This window comes from Xenopus laevis, chromosome 4L (genome assembly GCF_017654675.1).
Source record: "Xenopus laevis strain J_2021 chromosome 4L, Xenopus_laevis_v10.1, whole genome shotgun sequence".
NCBI classification, from domain to species: Eukaryota; Metazoa; Chordata; class Amphibia; order Anura; family Pipidae; genus Xenopus; species Xenopus laevis.
Window position 1 is genome coordinate 109,243,760 of NC_054377.1, and position 18,242 is coordinate 109,262,001.

An 18,242-nucleotide genomic window follows, 5' to 3' on the forward strand; every position below is an offset into this window, starting at 1 on the left:
CAAACAGCATATTTGACGTGTTACCCATCAGTTGCTGCATAAATAAATATACCATCGAAAAAATCCCATGTTCCTTAAAGTAACAGTTCAGTGTAAAAATAAAAACTGGGTAAATAGATAAGACTGTGCAAAATAAAAAATATTTTCAATACAGTCAGTTAGCCAAAAATGTAATGTATAAAGGCTGGAGTGACCGAACTGTTCTTTTAATCACCACAATATATTCGGACATGTTCTGACTATTCTTAACAGAGCGCCCTGCCCTGATATTTATTTCCAGGTGTGGCCCTTGTTTTATTCCAGCCTAGCAAACAAAGGGTTAAACCCCTCCTGGTCATTCATTGTCACAATAGTAAAACACATGGAAAAATAATAGTTACAAAACTAAGACAACTGTGTAAGGCATTTATGGGATGAACAGGCCACACACCTATACATATTGGTGGATCATCCCATTTTCCATTTCTGCATACAACCTTTTTGCTTCCTTCAAGTATGTAATAGTCTGGACACTTATAAGTCATCACTGTGCCATGCTTATTGGTAGGCTCTCTGGTTTCTAGTGTGTCCCCAAACTGTATCACAGGGGGAGGTCCACAGCTCTGCCCTTGTCCTAAAAAGAAAGAAGACTCAAGATTGATACTGAATATTATCATATAATGGATATAAGAATAAAAGTGGAGAGAAGATATGGTCAAACAAGCAGTGAGAGTAGAATAATCAATATATTTGGTTGTGTTGTTAAGCAATAGGGATTTGTAGTCTGTGCTGGTGACATTGTTTCTAGGCAGCAGAGCATATTAGGCAGTTTTCACTGGCTTGTGAGGCCTGGTCCAGTATGCTCACTATTAGTGATGGGCGAATTTGTCGTGTTTCGCTTCACCGAAACAACGAAAAATTTGCGGAAAATCGTGAAATTGGAAAGTTCCCGAAACATTTTCACTCAAAAAATGTGAAATTTGAAGGTTTTCACAAAAAAAATCTTGAAATTTGAAGGATTTCACTATAAATAGTGAAATTTGAAGGATTTCATTCAAAAATTGTGAAATTTGAAGATTTCCCTCAAAAATCGTGAAATTTGAAGGTTTTCACTAAAAAATCATGAAATTTGAAGGACTTCACTCAAAAATCGTGAAATTTATAGGATTTCACTCAGAAATCATAAAATTTGAAGGTTTTCACAAAAAAATCGTGAAAATCGGAAATTAACACCGGTGACTTTTCTCCGACTAATTTTCGCGGGAGATTCGCAAATTTATTCGCTGGTTGCGAAACATTAGAATTCACTGCAAATTCGTGTCAGGCGAATTTATTCGCCCATAACTACTCACTATTCATGCACATGCCCTTAAGAGATACATGAGGGGAAGTGACATCACTTGTAATTGCTTTTAAAGCAGCGTGTTTCGGTACATGTTTGTACAGTGGGGTGGGAGGCAGCATTAAGTATTTCCAGCATGAATTATTGTGAACAGTGTCTAGCCAGATCAAAGAAATGTGTGGGTTAATGTATAATGAGAATGTTTAAAGAAAAATACAAAAAAAGAGATTGACAAAGATTCACAAAATATGATGTATCATTTACAACGTTTGAAAGATGTGGTGTGACATTTGTGAGATGTCCTGTTATTTGATAAATGTATTAAAATTGAGGATTAATGTACCACCTACATTTTTGTACCCCATAGTTACGTAGTTAAATAGTTAAATTGGGTTGAAAAAAGACAAAGTCCATCAAGTTCAACCCCTCCAAATGAAAACCCAGCATCCTCACACACACACCCCTACCTACTTTCACATAAATTCTATATACCCATACCTATATTAACGATAGAGTTTACTATCACAATAGCCTTTGATATTATGTCTGTCCAAAAAATCATCCAAGTCATTCTTAAAGGCATTAACTGAATCAGCCATCACAACATCACCCGGCAGTGCATTCCTCAACCTCACTGTCCTGACTGTGAAGAACCCTCTACGTTGCTTCAAATGACCATGTTCTTCAATGAATTGGTAAACATCAACATTGGACTGGGCCACCGTGATACCTGGAGAAATTCCTATGACCCCAGTCCTGGACAACTCACTTGCTGCTCACTGCTCACCAATAGAAATGTTTTACTTATTTGGAAGGACAGAAGAATTTTTTTCATAGGTGCCAGACAGAGGGAGGCAGAGTGAGACATACAGCATGGAAACTGGGAAAGGAGAAACATTTGTGGTATTCTGTTTGTGCAAGTGTAAATAAGGTAATTCTTTCAAGCTATACATCTCTGCAGTGATTTTACTGGCATATCTGAGGATTATGTACTCTGGCTATTTCTGCAGTGATGTTTTTGGCACATCTGGGGTTAATTCAGCACTCGGTTTTTATTGCAGTAGTCTTACTGGCATGTCTGGGGTGAATATACTCATCTATTTTTGCTAGTGATTACACTAGAGTGCTTATTGGCTATATTTGCAGTGAACTTTCTGTTATGTCTGGGTTACTGGAGTGTTCATTACCCATTTTCTGTCGTACTGGCATGTCTGGGTAATTATGGCTAAAGGAAGTGCCAAAGCAGGAGGAGCCCCAATATTCCCTTTAGCCTTAGGTCCCATATTTTGCTGTAATGTCACTGTGTGTCTATGTACAGCCAGAGGTGGTGTAGGTGAGCTTATTTTCTTGATGAACCCCTGGGAGAGGTTTCTGGTGGGCCTAAATTAGCCCAGTCCATCGTTGGACTTGGATCTCTGCATTTTCCCTGTTCTCGTCAACAGATTTGCCACTCTTTGATAAATAGGGACCCACCTCCATCTTGCTTCATTACTTTTTACTATTTATATATTAAAAAATGAATTTGGAATTACTTCAGTTTATGTAATGTTCTTTTCGTGCAGTCTTTTAGCTTGACTAATTTCTTTTTTGCATGTTTATTGCCTGTTATAAGCTTCAGCTGACACAGCTACTGTAACTTGAATGCCTTAAATGCACATTTTTCAATACTAAACCTTATTTCGAACGCAAATGCTTTAGCATTTAAAGACATTCCATTCTCCTTGTGTGTCTAATACCATGAAAACTCTTTTCCAGTTTATATGTTGCTGAGATGTATACATCTTACAATACACTGTATTACTCACCTATTTTAGTACACTTAGGATAGGAAATGACACTTCTAATGCACTGTTTTCTTAACAATTTCTCATCAGATATTTCATAGCCATCTAAACAAGCAAATTCCATCCACTCATTATGGCGGCTGTACAGCTTTTTATCACTTATCCATTTCAGTCGAATATTGTTAGCTTTCAGTTCTCTTTCTAAAGCAGTACAGGGCTCTGTGGTACAGAGAGAAATAAATTAAAATTACAGGTGATTAAGGAATCAGAGTGGTTTACGATTTCAGGGGTGTTAGCAGAGAGCTGATCTGAACTGCATGTGCAGCTTCTCTGCAAGTGATGACAGACATGCCAACTTCTGTGTGAACAGTAACTTGGTTGCTTTATACAACTCAGCATAAACACTTCAGCATTACATGTCTGCAACAGGAACTTTTCATAGAAAGCATACATAGGAGGAGGAAGAAGAAAATCACACAGGGTTACAGGTCAAACCAGGCCCGGATTTGTGGAGAGGCCACCAAAGCCCGGGCCTAGAGTGGCAGAATTTTAGGGGGCGGCATGCTGCCCAACCACACCCATATTGGTTCAAAAACACTGGGGATCCGCAGGAGATACAAAAGTTTTTTCAATTCCCTGTGCTCCAATTCCCATTGCTCTGGTCCCCATGATGAAAATTTGAGCGAATTAAAGGGAGTAGAGGGGGTGACGAATGACAGCGGGCCTAGGGGTGGCCGCTATGTAAATCCGGCCCTGGGTCAAACATGACATCACATTGCTAAACAACAATAAACCCTCCCTGAATTAAGCAACATGCACTGGAACAATCTTTGTCTGTTGTTTTCCAACAAAGGGGACAGGGCCTTTGGTTCTTGGGGAAATGAGTCCCTGTACAGTGTCCCCGCCTGCAGCTATTGGCTCAAGAATGTCCTCGTTTTTGGCTCACTCGCCCACAATTGTGCTGCAAAGGAGGAATGTTTGCATTCATAGCAACAGCAATGTGGTAGCAGCAGCAATTTGACAGCAGCAGCAATATAATGGCAGCAGTGACAGAATACACATGAGAGGGAATGGATCAATGCACAAGTGCATACGTTTTTAAAAATGGGGTTTTTAGTAACAGTTCTGATGATAAAATTGACAAGCCACCATGCCACATCATGATAAACCCCCATATATTGGTCCTAACTATTTTCCATCCAGTTAGTACCCAGATTTTTAACACGTCTGGTAGCCTAGTTTAGAAGCCTAACGGACAAGGATTGTTTTTCCTACAGAGATAATCCCTATTTTACAAGCAGTGTCCATAAGAAGATCGGTTTGGGTGTAACCACATAGTGTTTTTATTATTTTTGTTTGTTTCCTACTGTGTTACAATGATTTTGCCTAAATGCTTGTTTTATTGTAGAAAAACTTGATTACATAAACAGCATAGCTGACTTCTTACCCATCAGCTGCGGCATAAATAAATAAAAGAGTTCCTGGCACCCATGAATTTGCATCTCTTAGGCAGTACAATTTTGATGATACTCTCACTATACTAAACAGAGGCCCCTGCCCTGAGAGTTGTTCCCAAGTGTGGCTGGTGCTCAATTTCAGGCTAGTATACCAAGGGTTAAACCCCTTCTGGTTTTCCCTTGTCACAATGGTGCCACATGTGGAATAATAATAATACTAATAATGGAAAAAATTAAAAAATTAGCTCACATACCTATACATATTGGTGGATCATCCCATTTTCCATTCCTACACATGACCTCTTTGTTTCCTTCAAGTACATAATATTCTGGACACCTATAAGTCATCACTGTGCCATGTTTATTGGTAGCTTCTCTGGGTACTAGTGTGTCCCCAAACTGTACCATAGGGGAAGGCCCACAGCTCTGTCCTTGCTCTAAAAAAAAAGAAGGTTGTGTTAAATGAATACTGAATATTTTTATAGCTAGTAGCTTAATGGCAATACAGTCATTTAAAAAAGTTTGGGAACCCCTCTCAGCCTGTATAATAATTTACTCCACTTTCAACAAAAAAGATAACAGTGGTATGTCTTTCATTTCCCAGGAACATCTGAGTACTGGGGTACAGGATAATGTTCAAGCATCAGTCACAAAGTTGAAGTTACACAGGGGTTGGATATTCTAACAAGACAATGACACTAAACACACTTGGAAATCTACAAAGGCATTTGTGCAGAGGGAGAAGTACAATATTATGTAATATTCAAGTTTCTTGAATTACTTATATCAGATAATATTCTGGAATGGCCGTCATAGTCCCCCGACTTGAAAATCCTTGAAAAACGATGGGATGATTTGAATCAGGCTGTCCATCAAATTTAACTGAACTGGAGAGATTTTGTATGGATGAATGGTCAAAAATATCCACATCCAGAATCCAGACACTCATCAGGGGCTATAGGAGGCGTCTAGAGGCTGTTACATTTGCAAAAGGAGGCTCAACTAAGTATTCATGAAATATCTCTTTTGGGGTGCCCAAATTTATGCACCAGTCTAATTTTGTTATGAAGCATATTGCATTTTTTCTGTTAATCCAATAAATTTTATGTCACTGCTGAAATACTACTGTTTCCTTAAGGCATGTTATATATTAAAAGGAAGTTGCTACTGGAAACTGAAAGTTCAGCCAATGATAAACAAAACTCCAAAGAATTAAGAGGGGTTGCCAAACTTTTTCATATGAAGAATAAAAGTCAAGGGAAGCCAGTAGTGATGGGCGAATTTATTCGGCAGGCGCGAATTTGTGGCGAATTCCCGCGATTCACCGCCGGCGAATAAATTCGCAAAACTGCAGCGAAAATTTGCCAGCATAAAACAAAAAGGACTTTAACGGAAAGCTATACTTCTCAAACAATGTTGCACTCTATAAAAATGTGTTGCACAACACAGTCCATAATGTAAATAAATCATTTTAATAAAAATATACTTTTTTAGCAGTATGTGCCATTGGGTAATTCTAAATTGAAAATTACCATTTTAAGAAATAAGGGTCACCCCTGGTGCAGACAAACAAACTGAACAAACCGTGCATGTTAGGGCGAGGTCACACTTGGCGGTTTTACGTTGTGTTTTTAAAAACATGCAGCTGAGTTTTAAAATGCACAAAATAAAGCCCTGTGGAAAATAATGGAATACGCGCTATAGAAATTCCCATGGGGCGCTTGCAAGCCAATATCGGTCACGCAACTCCAGTCTTTTTCTTTTTTTAGCAGAAGCGCCAATACGCCAAGGAAACACCATATTATTGAATTCTATGGAATTCCACGTGTGACCTTGCCCTTAGGTTACATGAACCAATTATTGGACAAACTTCTGTTTTTTTGCTTCCACGCTTCTTCCTGTTACAGTTAAGGGCTATTCCACATGGGGAGATAGCCACGCGTTTGCGGTCGCGGCGACAAAGCGCCGCGCCAGTCGCCGCGACCGGCGCAGGCGACAGTTTTGTATGGGCGCCTATGTAAAAACGCCTGTGCTAACCACACGAGGCGATGCGCTTTTCAACAGTCGCCTGAAAAAGCCTGGCGAGGCATTTTCAGGCAACTGTTGAAAAGCGCATCGCCTCGTGTGGTTAGCACAGGCGTTTTTACATAGGCGCCCATACAAAACTGTCGCCTGCGCCGGTCGCGGCGACTGGCACGGCGCTTTGTCGCCGCGACCGCAAACGCGTGGCTATCTCCCCGTGTGGACTAGCCCTAAAGCTGCAGTATTTCCTGGTGACATAAGTAAGTTATGTATTGACGATCAGTATTTTGCATATAAATTGCTTTTCTGCTTGGCCTTTTTTCATTAACATTTTTCCAAGTGGAAATGTGGGGAATGAGGAAAAACAGAAATGCATTTTGGGAAAAGAAAAATACAGGCTGAAAATGCATATTATAATGCATGTGTGGTTTCATTGGCGTATTTACAATATACCACACGTTTTTAAAAATACAACTAGTGATGGGCGAATTTATTCACGAGGCGCGAATTCCCGGCAAATTTCCACATTGCGCTGCCAGCGAATAAATTAGTGAAATTGCCGCAAAAATTCGTTGGTGAAAATTCACTGGCGTCAAAATATATTTGCTGCCGAAGACAATTCTGGAACCAGCGATTCTAGGTGCCCATTGACTTTAATGGGCATCAGAATTGTCTCCAGCGATGCCGGCATCAAATTTTGCAGGAAATTCGCAAATTTTTCGGCGAGGTGAAACGGGAGTAATTCGCCGATCACTAAAGCAACGTAAAATTGCCACGTGTGACCTCGCCCTTAGGTTACATGAACAGTTTTTTCATTATTTGCCTTCCTCTTCTTCTGACTCTTTCCAGCTTTCAAATGGGGATCACTAATCCCAGCAGTCAAAAAAACTTTTGCTCTGTGAGGCTACAATTTTATTGTTATTCTTACTTTTTATAACTTATGTTTCTATGTGGGCTCTCTCCTATTCATATATCAGTCTTTCGTTCAAACCACCCCCTGGTTGCTAAGGCAATTTGGACCAAAGCAACAAGATGTCAGATGAAACTCCAAACTGGAGAGTTGATGAACAAATAGTAAAATAATTAACACTACTAATAATAAAAAATAAACAACAATTGCAAATAGTCTCAGAATAGCTTTCTCTACATCATACTAAAAGATTACTCAAAGGTAAACAACCCCTTTCAACCCCATGGGAGGAAGTGACATCACTTTGTATGATTCTGTTAGATACTGCACCAAAAGACCCTGAGGATGTCTGTAAATATCTAGCAAACATGTTGGCCTGGGGACCCTCTGCTGATTGGGCACATAACTGCTACATGAGTATTCACAGAACAACTTCCTGTGCAACTTCCTGCCAACATTCCAGATTTGGAAACATTGGTATTTTGATGGTTTTTACTATTTTTACATGTTATGGAAAAAATGTGACACGTTCTTGGGTTATTATACAACAATCATCCTATTATGTGTTCTGTGGATTTTATATAAAATCCCCACTCCAAATACCCTGTTGTTTGTTACATTTGAAATTGCCACTGTAATTATAGTTTGTGTTGTTACATATGTATTTAGCACTGGGCATCCTGCTTATAATGTGTTTTTCAATATCATAACATAAGATAAGATTAGTGAGAGAGAGAGAACACATGGAAGAAAAGCAGGAAAAGAATGAAGGGAGGGCAACAGAAGTAATAATGGAAAACTAGAACTGAAAAAAAATATATAGATATATGCAAAAACCATGAGCTTACAGATAGGGTCGGACTGGGGGCCCGAGGCCCAACAGGGCTGCTGTCTCCAGGCCCCCTGCCATCCCCTAGCCCCGACGTGGTGTGCTGCGACGGCGCATGCATTTTTGTATTTTTTTTTTCGTGACCTGAAGTTAATTTTTAAAGGCAGCGGGTCTGGACCGGCAGGGCCCCAAGAGCCCACAGGGTTTTTTCCCGGTGTCCCGCCGGCCCAGTCTGACCCTGCTTACAAAGATGGTAACACAAACAATGTAAGGGCAGAGACATACAGTCAGATTAGGGGAGATTAGTCGCCCAGGGCAACTAATCTCCCCGAACTGCCTTCCCCTGCCTTCCCACTGGCTGGAATGAAAATCGCCGGCAGGATGGCACTCGGAAAACGAAATGATCATTTACATCCCAGAAAGGAGATTTTTCACCGGGCTACTAATCTCTCTGAATCTGACCGTGTGTCTGTGACCAAAGACAGAAAGGCAGATATGGAGGTTGTATACTTCACAGCAAAACACCTGACTAGAAGGGAACACAAACTTATTTGTTTATTTGATAGCAGCCACACCAAGGGCAGAGGTCACTGTCCTGCAGATGGGAAAACTTGCAATAATTACAAAAAAACAATATCACTTTACCAGAATTTGTAGGCAGAGGACAAATAGCAAAGTACACTTGGCTACAGAGACAGAAAACAGCAGCTCCAATGAATCAGTGCTTACTATTATATATCAAATAAGATTTGTAAGTAACCAAGGATCACAATGGTTTATACAAGTAAAGTTAATCAGTACAAGTCAGCAAACAGGGCAGCATGTTTTGTTACCCACACTTAAATCTCCTCCAGCACAGGCAAAGTTACCTTCCTACAGGCATTATTGGAAATTACAGGTGGGAAAACATATGCATTGAGTGGTAGACCTTGCAAGGCAACTTCTGGCTAATACTTTATGAATATGAGATGTATATGTTTTCCCACCCTTATCAGTATTGCAGATAATAGTTAGAGAGAGTATTCTTTATTCTCATGTAGTTTAACTAGTTCTCTTTTAACTTGTGTTCAAAGCAATTTAATAGTGTAGTCTCTGTTATGTGTTGTATAAAATTTAAATCTCACATGCAGCTGTTACAAAAGGTACACTTGTCCTATTACAATCACTATCACTTTCTCTCTTGAGTAATTCTAATTGGAGTTTTTCACATATAAATTGAAAAGTAACAATGTGTGTGAATGACAAGCAGCAGAAGGGTCCAGAGGGCACACAGAGCTGAGAGATGCGGATCCGCTCCATTTCTGCACTTAAAACATACAGCATAATCGTATGGTTGACTGACATCATTCAGCATGTTTCAAAACCTGACCATGTTTACAGAGGAAAGGATGAAGCTTATTATGCATTAATAGTAAACGGAACCATAGGAACTTCCATGAGATGGTCCTGCAAATTTGACAGTGTGAGGGCAAAGTCAGAGGTGGGCAAGAAACATGTTTAAAGGAGAACTAAAGCCTAAAAATTAATATGGCTAAAATGCAATATTTTATATAATTAACCAGCCTCAAGTTTTGGCTTCTCAATAGCAGCACTGAACCATGAGCCAAACTTGTCACAGGGGGTCACCATCTTGGAAAGTGTCTGTAGCACTCACATACTTAGCGGGCTCTGAACAGCTATTGATAAGATAATCTTAGGGGTTGTCACAAATTAAGAAGAAAAAAGAAAATGAGTTAAGCCTGTAATATAAAATGATGCTACAGCAGGCCCGGATTTAGGGGAAGGCCCCCTAGGCCCGGGCCTAGGGCGGCAAGATGTTAGAGGCGGCAAGCAGGTGCCCTTAACATCTCTTCAGCAGCTTGTGACGTGACTGCGCTGCGTATGCGTCACTCTGCACCAGCCAGCCTCCTTATTTGCAATGGCGTGCTCTCGCTCCTCCTACTCCAGTCACGATCAGGGTCGGACAGCCCCCCTCCCTCCCCCTGTACCTAGTGGGCCCCACGGCCACTCCATCTAGTACCCGTTTGCTGCCCCAGCAGCTCCACTGTCCCTGCTGCGCTCCGGTTGGGATTATTTTTACTGATGTGCGCCCAGTGATGACGTCACTCGCTGGCGCCATTCACGTGGATGGGGGAATCAGAGAGCGTTGCATCAGGGAGATGTGCAATGAAGAATACTGGTGCGGTTCCTGGTCTGTGCTGATCGCTCCACTGGGGAGGTCTGACTGCCTGTATTCCCTCTCAGCTGCAGCTGCCTATTGCTACCTCCTTGGCTACTTCTCAGCTGGTGAGCAAACAATCTGATGGAGGGGGGTGAGTCAGTAAAGTGGGGGGAATATGGAATTTATCTGCCTGGGCCCTGGGTGTGGAGGAAACAAGCTGCCAGTGAATGTCTTACTCCCATAATCCACACATACTGTATAACCCTGACTGCCCACCACCCCGAGGAATCTTCATTTGTTTGCCTCTTTAAGTTTGCTGCCCCATTTTTTTTTATGTTATTGCCCATTTTCATGCTTCTTTCCAGTAGCTACCTTTCTCCATCGCTCTACTCCTGGTTGAGCTATAAATTATTTTACTGGGACTGGGTGGGAGTTTGCTAATAAGGAATTAAACGTTTATTAAAAAATTAAATGATTACATAACTTTTACTTGATTAATTAAGTGTAACATTCATTTTTAGTCTATTTAATTAAGTTGATTAAATGGAATGCACATTATCTTCAGTCCTTGCCCCAGTGAGCTTACAATCTAAATTCCCTATCAAATTACCATTAGTTCTGCCCCAGCGAGCTTACAATCTAAGGTCCCTATCACATTATTTTCCCTTCTGGGCTTTCATGAGTAATGGGCCCTTCAGATAAGGTTCTCTGGTGGGCCCCAGGTGCCCCAGTCCGAAAATATATATTAGAAAATATATAGTGGATAATGCACCCCTACTGTAATTTATAAAGATATTTAAAGTCACCTCGGAGTTACGTGACCTGTATAAAAGCACTCGGCCTGCGGCCTCGTGCTTTTATATGGTCATGTAACTCCTCGGTGACTTCTAATATCTGTATAAATTACAGTAGGGGGTGCATTATCCACTATATATTTTCTAATTATTGCAACAGTTGGTGGTATTCAAAAGAAATCTGCACGCACTCCTGCAACCATGGCCGTGGAGGTTAAAAATGTAACTTTATTCCATGTAGTTAAAAGATATGCGTCCTAACGCGTTTCGTATCAGCAGATACGTAATCATAGGCACTTATTAACAAAATGACCGTTACAACAATTTAAACCTAATTAGAGGAAATGACGTCCTGGATGACCCTGCTTAGGGTACTCCCATCGGACTTAATACTTAAAAACAATTAACTCTTAACAAATCGGAAAGTTACTACTACAAAAATTCATCATTTGAAAAAATACAATTAGAAAAAATTACGACTTTAAGGAAATTCATTCTTACTTTATACAAAGCATGTAAATTTCTATGTACATTTCAATTTTAATATTTTGAATTTAATACTTCAAGCCCACCTTTATACTCTTTGGATTTCATACTTAAAGATTATTTAGATTTCATATTTAAAATTTAAAAATTGATTTCATGCTTTTAGATTCTACAGAAAAAACTTCTAAAGCGAAAAGGCTGAAAACCTAAATCCATCGCTTAAACACGTGTATCATCTCTTTTAAACTGAAACATTTTTGCTTCTTAACACAGACTCATGTTGAAACCTTGTTACATGATCTCAGGTCATGTCTATTAGCTAGAGTGTCGCAAATCCATACAATTACATCAAGATCCTGTTCCTACCTTTTACGCTGTATTAATATTTTTACTACGGAACTGCCGACTATGAAGTTATAATTTAATTAATTTATTTATTCCCAAACTCTAAGTAAAAAACTAAACATTTAATTAAATAATAAATTAAAATAAACTGTGGAGAGACAGTGTGCATATCTTAACTTAATAAAAACTACTGAATAAATTCATATGCGGACTTATCTTCAGTGGCAAGCCAAAATATATTTTAAAAATATGATATATATATCTATTTTAAATCTATTTAAACATGACACACCACGTCAAATCGAAAATTTAATCCTTTTGGCTGCCTCGTGTCTAATGTAAATATCCAATATGCTTCTCTATAACGAAGTTTCGCTGCTTTGTCACCACCCCTTGAGGACTGATAAATCTTTTCTACTCCTTGGATTTTAAGATTAGTTGTGTCACCATTACTGCATTCCAAGAAATGCCTGGATACTGTTGTACTGTTACTGCGGGTTTCAATGCTATGTATATGTTCACGCATTCTGCATTTTAAATTCCTAGTGGTACTTCCTACATATTGAATGCTGCATTTCTTACAAGTCAAAAGATACACTACAAAAGTGGTATTACAATTTATATAGCATTTATTATGATAGGTATTGGTCGTACTACTGCTCACAAAAACTGGAGCCTTTTCTATGTATTTACAAGTCACGCAACGACCGGCTCCACATGGGTAAGTACCCCATACATTCAGCCATGTTCTCGGACTATTCTGCTTCCTACATACATCGCTCGGTGACAAGATGTTTCCAATTGTTCTGGCTCGACGCGACACAAACTTACATCCATTTTCCATAACCTTTCGCAATTTGTCATCCCCATCTAAAACAGGTAAATATTTTTGAACTATTTTCTTTATCTTATAAAACTGCCTACTGTAAGTGGTGATAAAAAGTGGTGAAGTACTTTCTGTGGAGCTTTTAAACTTTTTCTCTCTATTTAAGAGTGTATTTCTATCTTCTTTAAAAGCCTTCACAAAAGCTATTTCTAAAAGGGGTAGAGAATATCCTCGAGCCAAAAGACGATCCCTCAGTTGTACTGATTGTGACAAAAACTCTACGTCTGTACTGCAATTTCTACGCAATCGCTGAAATTGCCCAATTGGTACTGCTTTGAAAATATGTTTAGGATGGCAGGAATCCGCCCGCAACAACGAATTCCCCGCTGTTTCTTTCCTATATACCGTGCTCATTATTTCACTTGATTTGCTATTTAATTTTAAATCCAAAAAATCTATAGTGACATGATCAAAAGAAAAAGTGAATTTTAAATTACAGTCATTGTGATTAAGACTGTCTACAAAACTATAAAACTGTGACTCTGAACCTCTCCAAACCAAGATCAGGTCATCCACATACCTTTTATATAACTTAATAAAATTGACCCCTGTGACGTTACCCCCAAAAAGGTGGACTTCCTCCCACCACCCCATGTACAAATTTGCATAGGTGGGCGCAAATTTCGCACCCATTGAGGTGCCGCATGTTTGGAGGTAAAAGGTCCGATCAAATGTGAAAAAATTGTGTGTTAGAAGATAGTGCAAAGCTTCGATTATAAATTCAATAATCTCTATGTTGTAACTACTGTACTTCTGTAAATGATAACGCACTGCCTCTATCCCTTTCTCATGTGGTATATTGGAATAAAGTTTTTATTAAGTTAAGATATGCACACTGTCTCTCCACAGTTTATTTTAATTTATTATTTAATTAAATGTTTAGTTTTTTACTTAGAGTTTGGGAATAAATAAATTAATTAAATTATAACTTCATAGTCGGCAGTTCCGTAGTAAAAATATTAATACAGCGTAAAAGGTAGGAACAGGATCTTGATGTAATTGTATGGATTTGCGACACTCTAGCTAATAGACATGACCTGAGATCATGTAACAAGGTTTCAACATGAGTCTGTGTTAAGAAGCAAAAATGTTTCAGTTTAAAAGAGATGATACACGTGTTTAAGCGATGGATTTAGGTTTTCAGCCTTTTCGCTTTAGAAGTTTTTTCTGTAGAATCTAAAAGCATGAAATCAATTTTTAAATTTTAAATATGAAATCTAAATAATCTTTAAGTATGAAATCCAAAGAGTATAAAGGTGGGCTTGAAGTATTAAATTCAAAATATTAAAATTGAAATGTACATAGAAATTTACATGCTTTGTATAAAGTAAGAATGAATTTCCTTAAAGTCGTAATTTTTTCTAATTGTATTTTTTCAAATGATGAATTTTTGTAGTAGTAACTTTCCGATTTGTTAAGAGTTAATTGTTTTTAAGTATTAAGTCCGATGGGAGTACCCTAAGCAGGGTCATCCAGGACGTCATTTCCTCTAATTAGGTTTAAATTGTTGTAACGGTCATTTTGTTAATAAGTGCCTATGATTACGTATCTGCTGATACGAAACGCGTTAGGACGCATATCTTTTAACTACATGGAATAAAGTTACATTTTTAACCTCCACGGCCATGGTTGCAGGAGTGCGTGCAGATTTATTTTGAAGACAGAGTTTGCCTAAGCTACGGGTTCGGGGCACGGCACCCGGACCATTCGGCTAACTTGGTGAGTGTAAAGCTCTTTGGCTGTTTTCTATTATCTAACAATTGGAGTGAAGGGCCTGGGGTTTGGACACCCAGGCCAGATTTTTCTGCTTGGTAAGGATTGCTTAGCGGTCTACATCAACGTAGAATTTTGAGCAATTTGAGCATTTTATATACATATATATATATACATAAAAATAATGAATTGACCCGCAAAGTTTATAATTGATTTGCTCTATTGATATATTATAACTAGTCCAAAGGAGATTGGAGCCGGCATTTTCTCTAACAGTTGGTGGTAGGTTAAAAAGTATAATATACATATTGGATATATTTAAAAGTTATTTATGGTTTAATACATAATTATTTCCATTTTATTGTCTGTGTTATTTTATTTTGCATAAATGATTGGATAAAGATTCGCTTCCAGAAAATGCGGGGGGGGGGGGGGGGGCGGCACAGTAGCTGGGCCTAGGGGGGCAAGAAGGGTAAATCCGGCCCTGTGCTACAGGACTGATTATTACATTCTGATGCTAATTGCACTGGTTTATGTGTTGTCATGTAGTAATTATCTGTATTAATTACTGATCAGCCTTATACTGTAACATTTATATTCTATGTGTACTGTATATTTAGAGTTGGTCCCTAAGCTCAGTCAGTGACAGCAGTACAGAGTATGGGTAGTGAATCAGCAGAAAAGAAGATGGGGAGCTACTGGGGCATCTTTGGAGACAGATCTTTACTGCTAAAGGGCTGTGGTTGACTTGGGCTGGTACAGAAGCCCAAAACATAATGTACTACATTTCTAGCTACTTCTTTAGTTACACTTTATTTCTCCTTTAAGTAAAACGTCCATAAATAACTTGATGATACTTGCGGAATGTTGGTGAAGCAAACAGTTATTCAGGAAATTAAAGAAACTGTGAAAGGTAGTGTGGAAATAGAGAGCACCTAAGATGTTGGTAGGACAGAACAGCATAGCATTTTTCTATGATGTGGCAGAGACAGAGTCATGTGCATGAAAGGAGTAAATCAAAAGTACTATATTTATCTATCAAGCAGCAGGAAAATGTGTCTTTGAGTATTAACATTATGTGATTTTTTGATAATGCTGAAAACATGACAAGAAGTGTTTTGTGTAGTTCTGTTTATGCTTGGTGTTATGCTCACATTCTTAGTCTAGTCATTGTGGATATATATAACCCAGTGTGTCAACCCTGTTAACATTTTTGTTTGGGCTTTTAGAGAAGACAGCTTGTTTTTTTAATCTTCTATCTTACAACAGTCAGAGAAACACTAGTCTGGGGTAGGAAACCTTTAAAAGTGAAACTGAAAAAAATACTTTTTTAAATAGGAATGTATATTAAAAGTTACCTATAGGTCATGTTGATTGAAAAATTGCTTAGAAGTAGTCATTTTATAACATAATGAAAGTTTATTTCAAGGTGAACCACTCCTTTAACACCCGCTGGTGTAGTAAGACAAGACTGGATCATGGTTGAAATGGTTAAAAAAAGTCAGCTTCAGAAACTCTGGTTAATACTTTTATTGAAAAAGTAGATAGTCCACTGGATGAATTGTTTGTTAGTGCTGAGGTAGAAAGAAGTGCACAGGAAAAAAATTATACTTTGTGATTTTTTTCTATAGAGATGAGCCTCCTGTACATCCTGTTAGAGGATCTGAGGTTCAAACGACAGTATGTATTTATAGATCAGGCTGTGGACAGCATTGACCAAAAATTTTCTAATGATGAGATGCTTATTCAGGACCTTGCAACATCAGAAAAGAGAACATCCCACATTATTTGAGTAAAAATATGAATGGAACATTCTATAACGGATATATCAATATAACCTTACCTTGTGCAAAGCAAAAGCAATGGCAAAGCAGGAGAAGGCAGAATTTATACACACTCATGTTTTCTCTCTTCTGTTGTTCTCTTCTGTCCTGAAACTTTATGCAGAGTTGAATAACTTTTCCCAATTAGAATAGTTGTTAATGATTGACAATGTTGCCAGTGATGTAACTATAGAGTCAGGAGACCCCACTGTTGCTGGGGGGGAGGGGGGGAGGGGGGGCATGCAGCAAGATAGGGTCTGGTATAATCTTATGATCCCTGCCTCCCACCCAGAACACAACCTGTAATCCTGTGTTCTTGCTGCAATAAAGGGGTTCTAAGTGTAGAAAATAATAATCTCTGTGCATTCCTTATGCCAATAAAGCAATTTTGTGATATATATCCATTAAACATTCTCCAAATTTCTAAGTGCAAAGTGTTTGTATTCAATATCTCTAGCAAATCTACTGGCTTCTGCTATGTGTAACCCTAGAAAACTGCCAGCCGTCGCTATCTCCAGCAGATCCCTGCTGTTAATAAAATGAATGTAGTCTTGGTTGTTTATTATGTTTTGCCATAGATTTGAAATATTTTAAAATGGTAGAAAATGTTGAATAAATTTATACAGCAAAATTGCTTACTTTGGCATAAAGAATGCACAGAGCAATTATCATTACAGTTTTTAGCACTCTCCTAGTAAAGCTTCAAAGAAGTATCTGGGCAATATTGTGATGGAATATTTTTTTTGCTTAGTTTTAATATATACAGGATGTACAGGATGTGAGCAAAAGCAGAAAGTGTGATGTTTATACAAATGGCCTGTAGATGTCACTGTGCTCATACTTATACTGTGCATACTTCCTGGTAGCTTAAAAGTGAAAGTTACTGTTGTGTAATGGCTGCATGAGAGTCTGCTAATAAAGCACTGTTATACTCTACTCATCCTCGGCTACCCAAAACATAACAAATTGACGACAAGATGGCTCTTCTACCTCTGTAGCAGCCTGCACCTTTTCTCCCAAACCCTGGTGAGCCTACCATACCTTTTACTGCTTGGATCCGTATGTTTGAAAATTACATTATTGCTGCTGACCAAGGGGAGATTTCTGCTGCTAGGAAGTGTGCTTTACTTATTCACTGCCTGGGAGCAGAGGGACAGTGTATATTCTATACATTACAATAACCTGATGATACTTATGAAACTGTTCTTACTGCTATAAAGAACTTTTTCGTGCCGAGAGTAAATGTGGTTGCTGAAAGATATAAATGCTGCCAACGTGGACAGCGTAATGGCGAATCCACAGAACGATTTGTAGCAGCTTTGAGAGAGCTGGTTGTTACCTGTGACTTTGGGAATCTAACAAATGAAATGCTAAGAGACCAAATAGTGGAAAAACAAACTCACCTCGCATTAGAGAGAGACTGCTCCTAGAGCAGGATTTAACCCTTGCAAAGGCTATTACAGTTGCTAGCCAAACTGAAACAGCAGTGGCAGAGGCTAAAACTCTCAGTCATGGAACTGCTGGGAATGTACAGATTGTGAATTCAACACTGTGGCCTGAGAATGCACAGTCACAGGCAAAATACAGTGCTATGGAAAGGGATTCACTGCAAAACCATACAGCAAATACAAATATAAAATACTGCGTTCACTGTGGTTTAACACAACACACTGCAAATCATGTTACATGTCCTGCAAAAGCTTTAAGGTTC

General features: G+C 38.7%; 1 protein-coding gene across 4 annotated transcripts in view; it reads right to left on the bottom strand.

Moving 5' to 3' along the window:
• Nucleotides 1-16,740, bottom strand: part of f13b.L (1.L) — a 37,150-nt gene extending 20,410 nt beyond the window's left edge. For 2 of the 4 annotated variants that reach the window (XM_041590628.1, XM_018258715.2), the window contains exons 1-4: nucleotides 16,552-16,738; nucleotides 4,817-4,999; nucleotides 3,127-3,324; nucleotides 431-613 (exon numbers count right to left, since the gene is read on the bottom strand). In XM_041590628.1, the coding sequence (XP_041446562.1) occupies nucleotides 431-613; nucleotides 3,127-3,324; nucleotides 4,817-4,999; nucleotides 16,552-16,609 (622 nt within the window). In that variant the 5' untranslated portion in view covers nucleotides 16,610-16,738. Of the gene's footprint in view, nucleotides 1-430; nucleotides 614-3,126; nucleotides 3,325-4,816; nucleotides 5,000-16,551 lie in introns of all 4 variants that reach the window. The other 2 variants (XM_041590629.1, XM_018258717.2) reach the window with 2 other exon arrangements.
• Nucleotides 16,741-18,242: the final 1,502 nt, after the last annotated feature.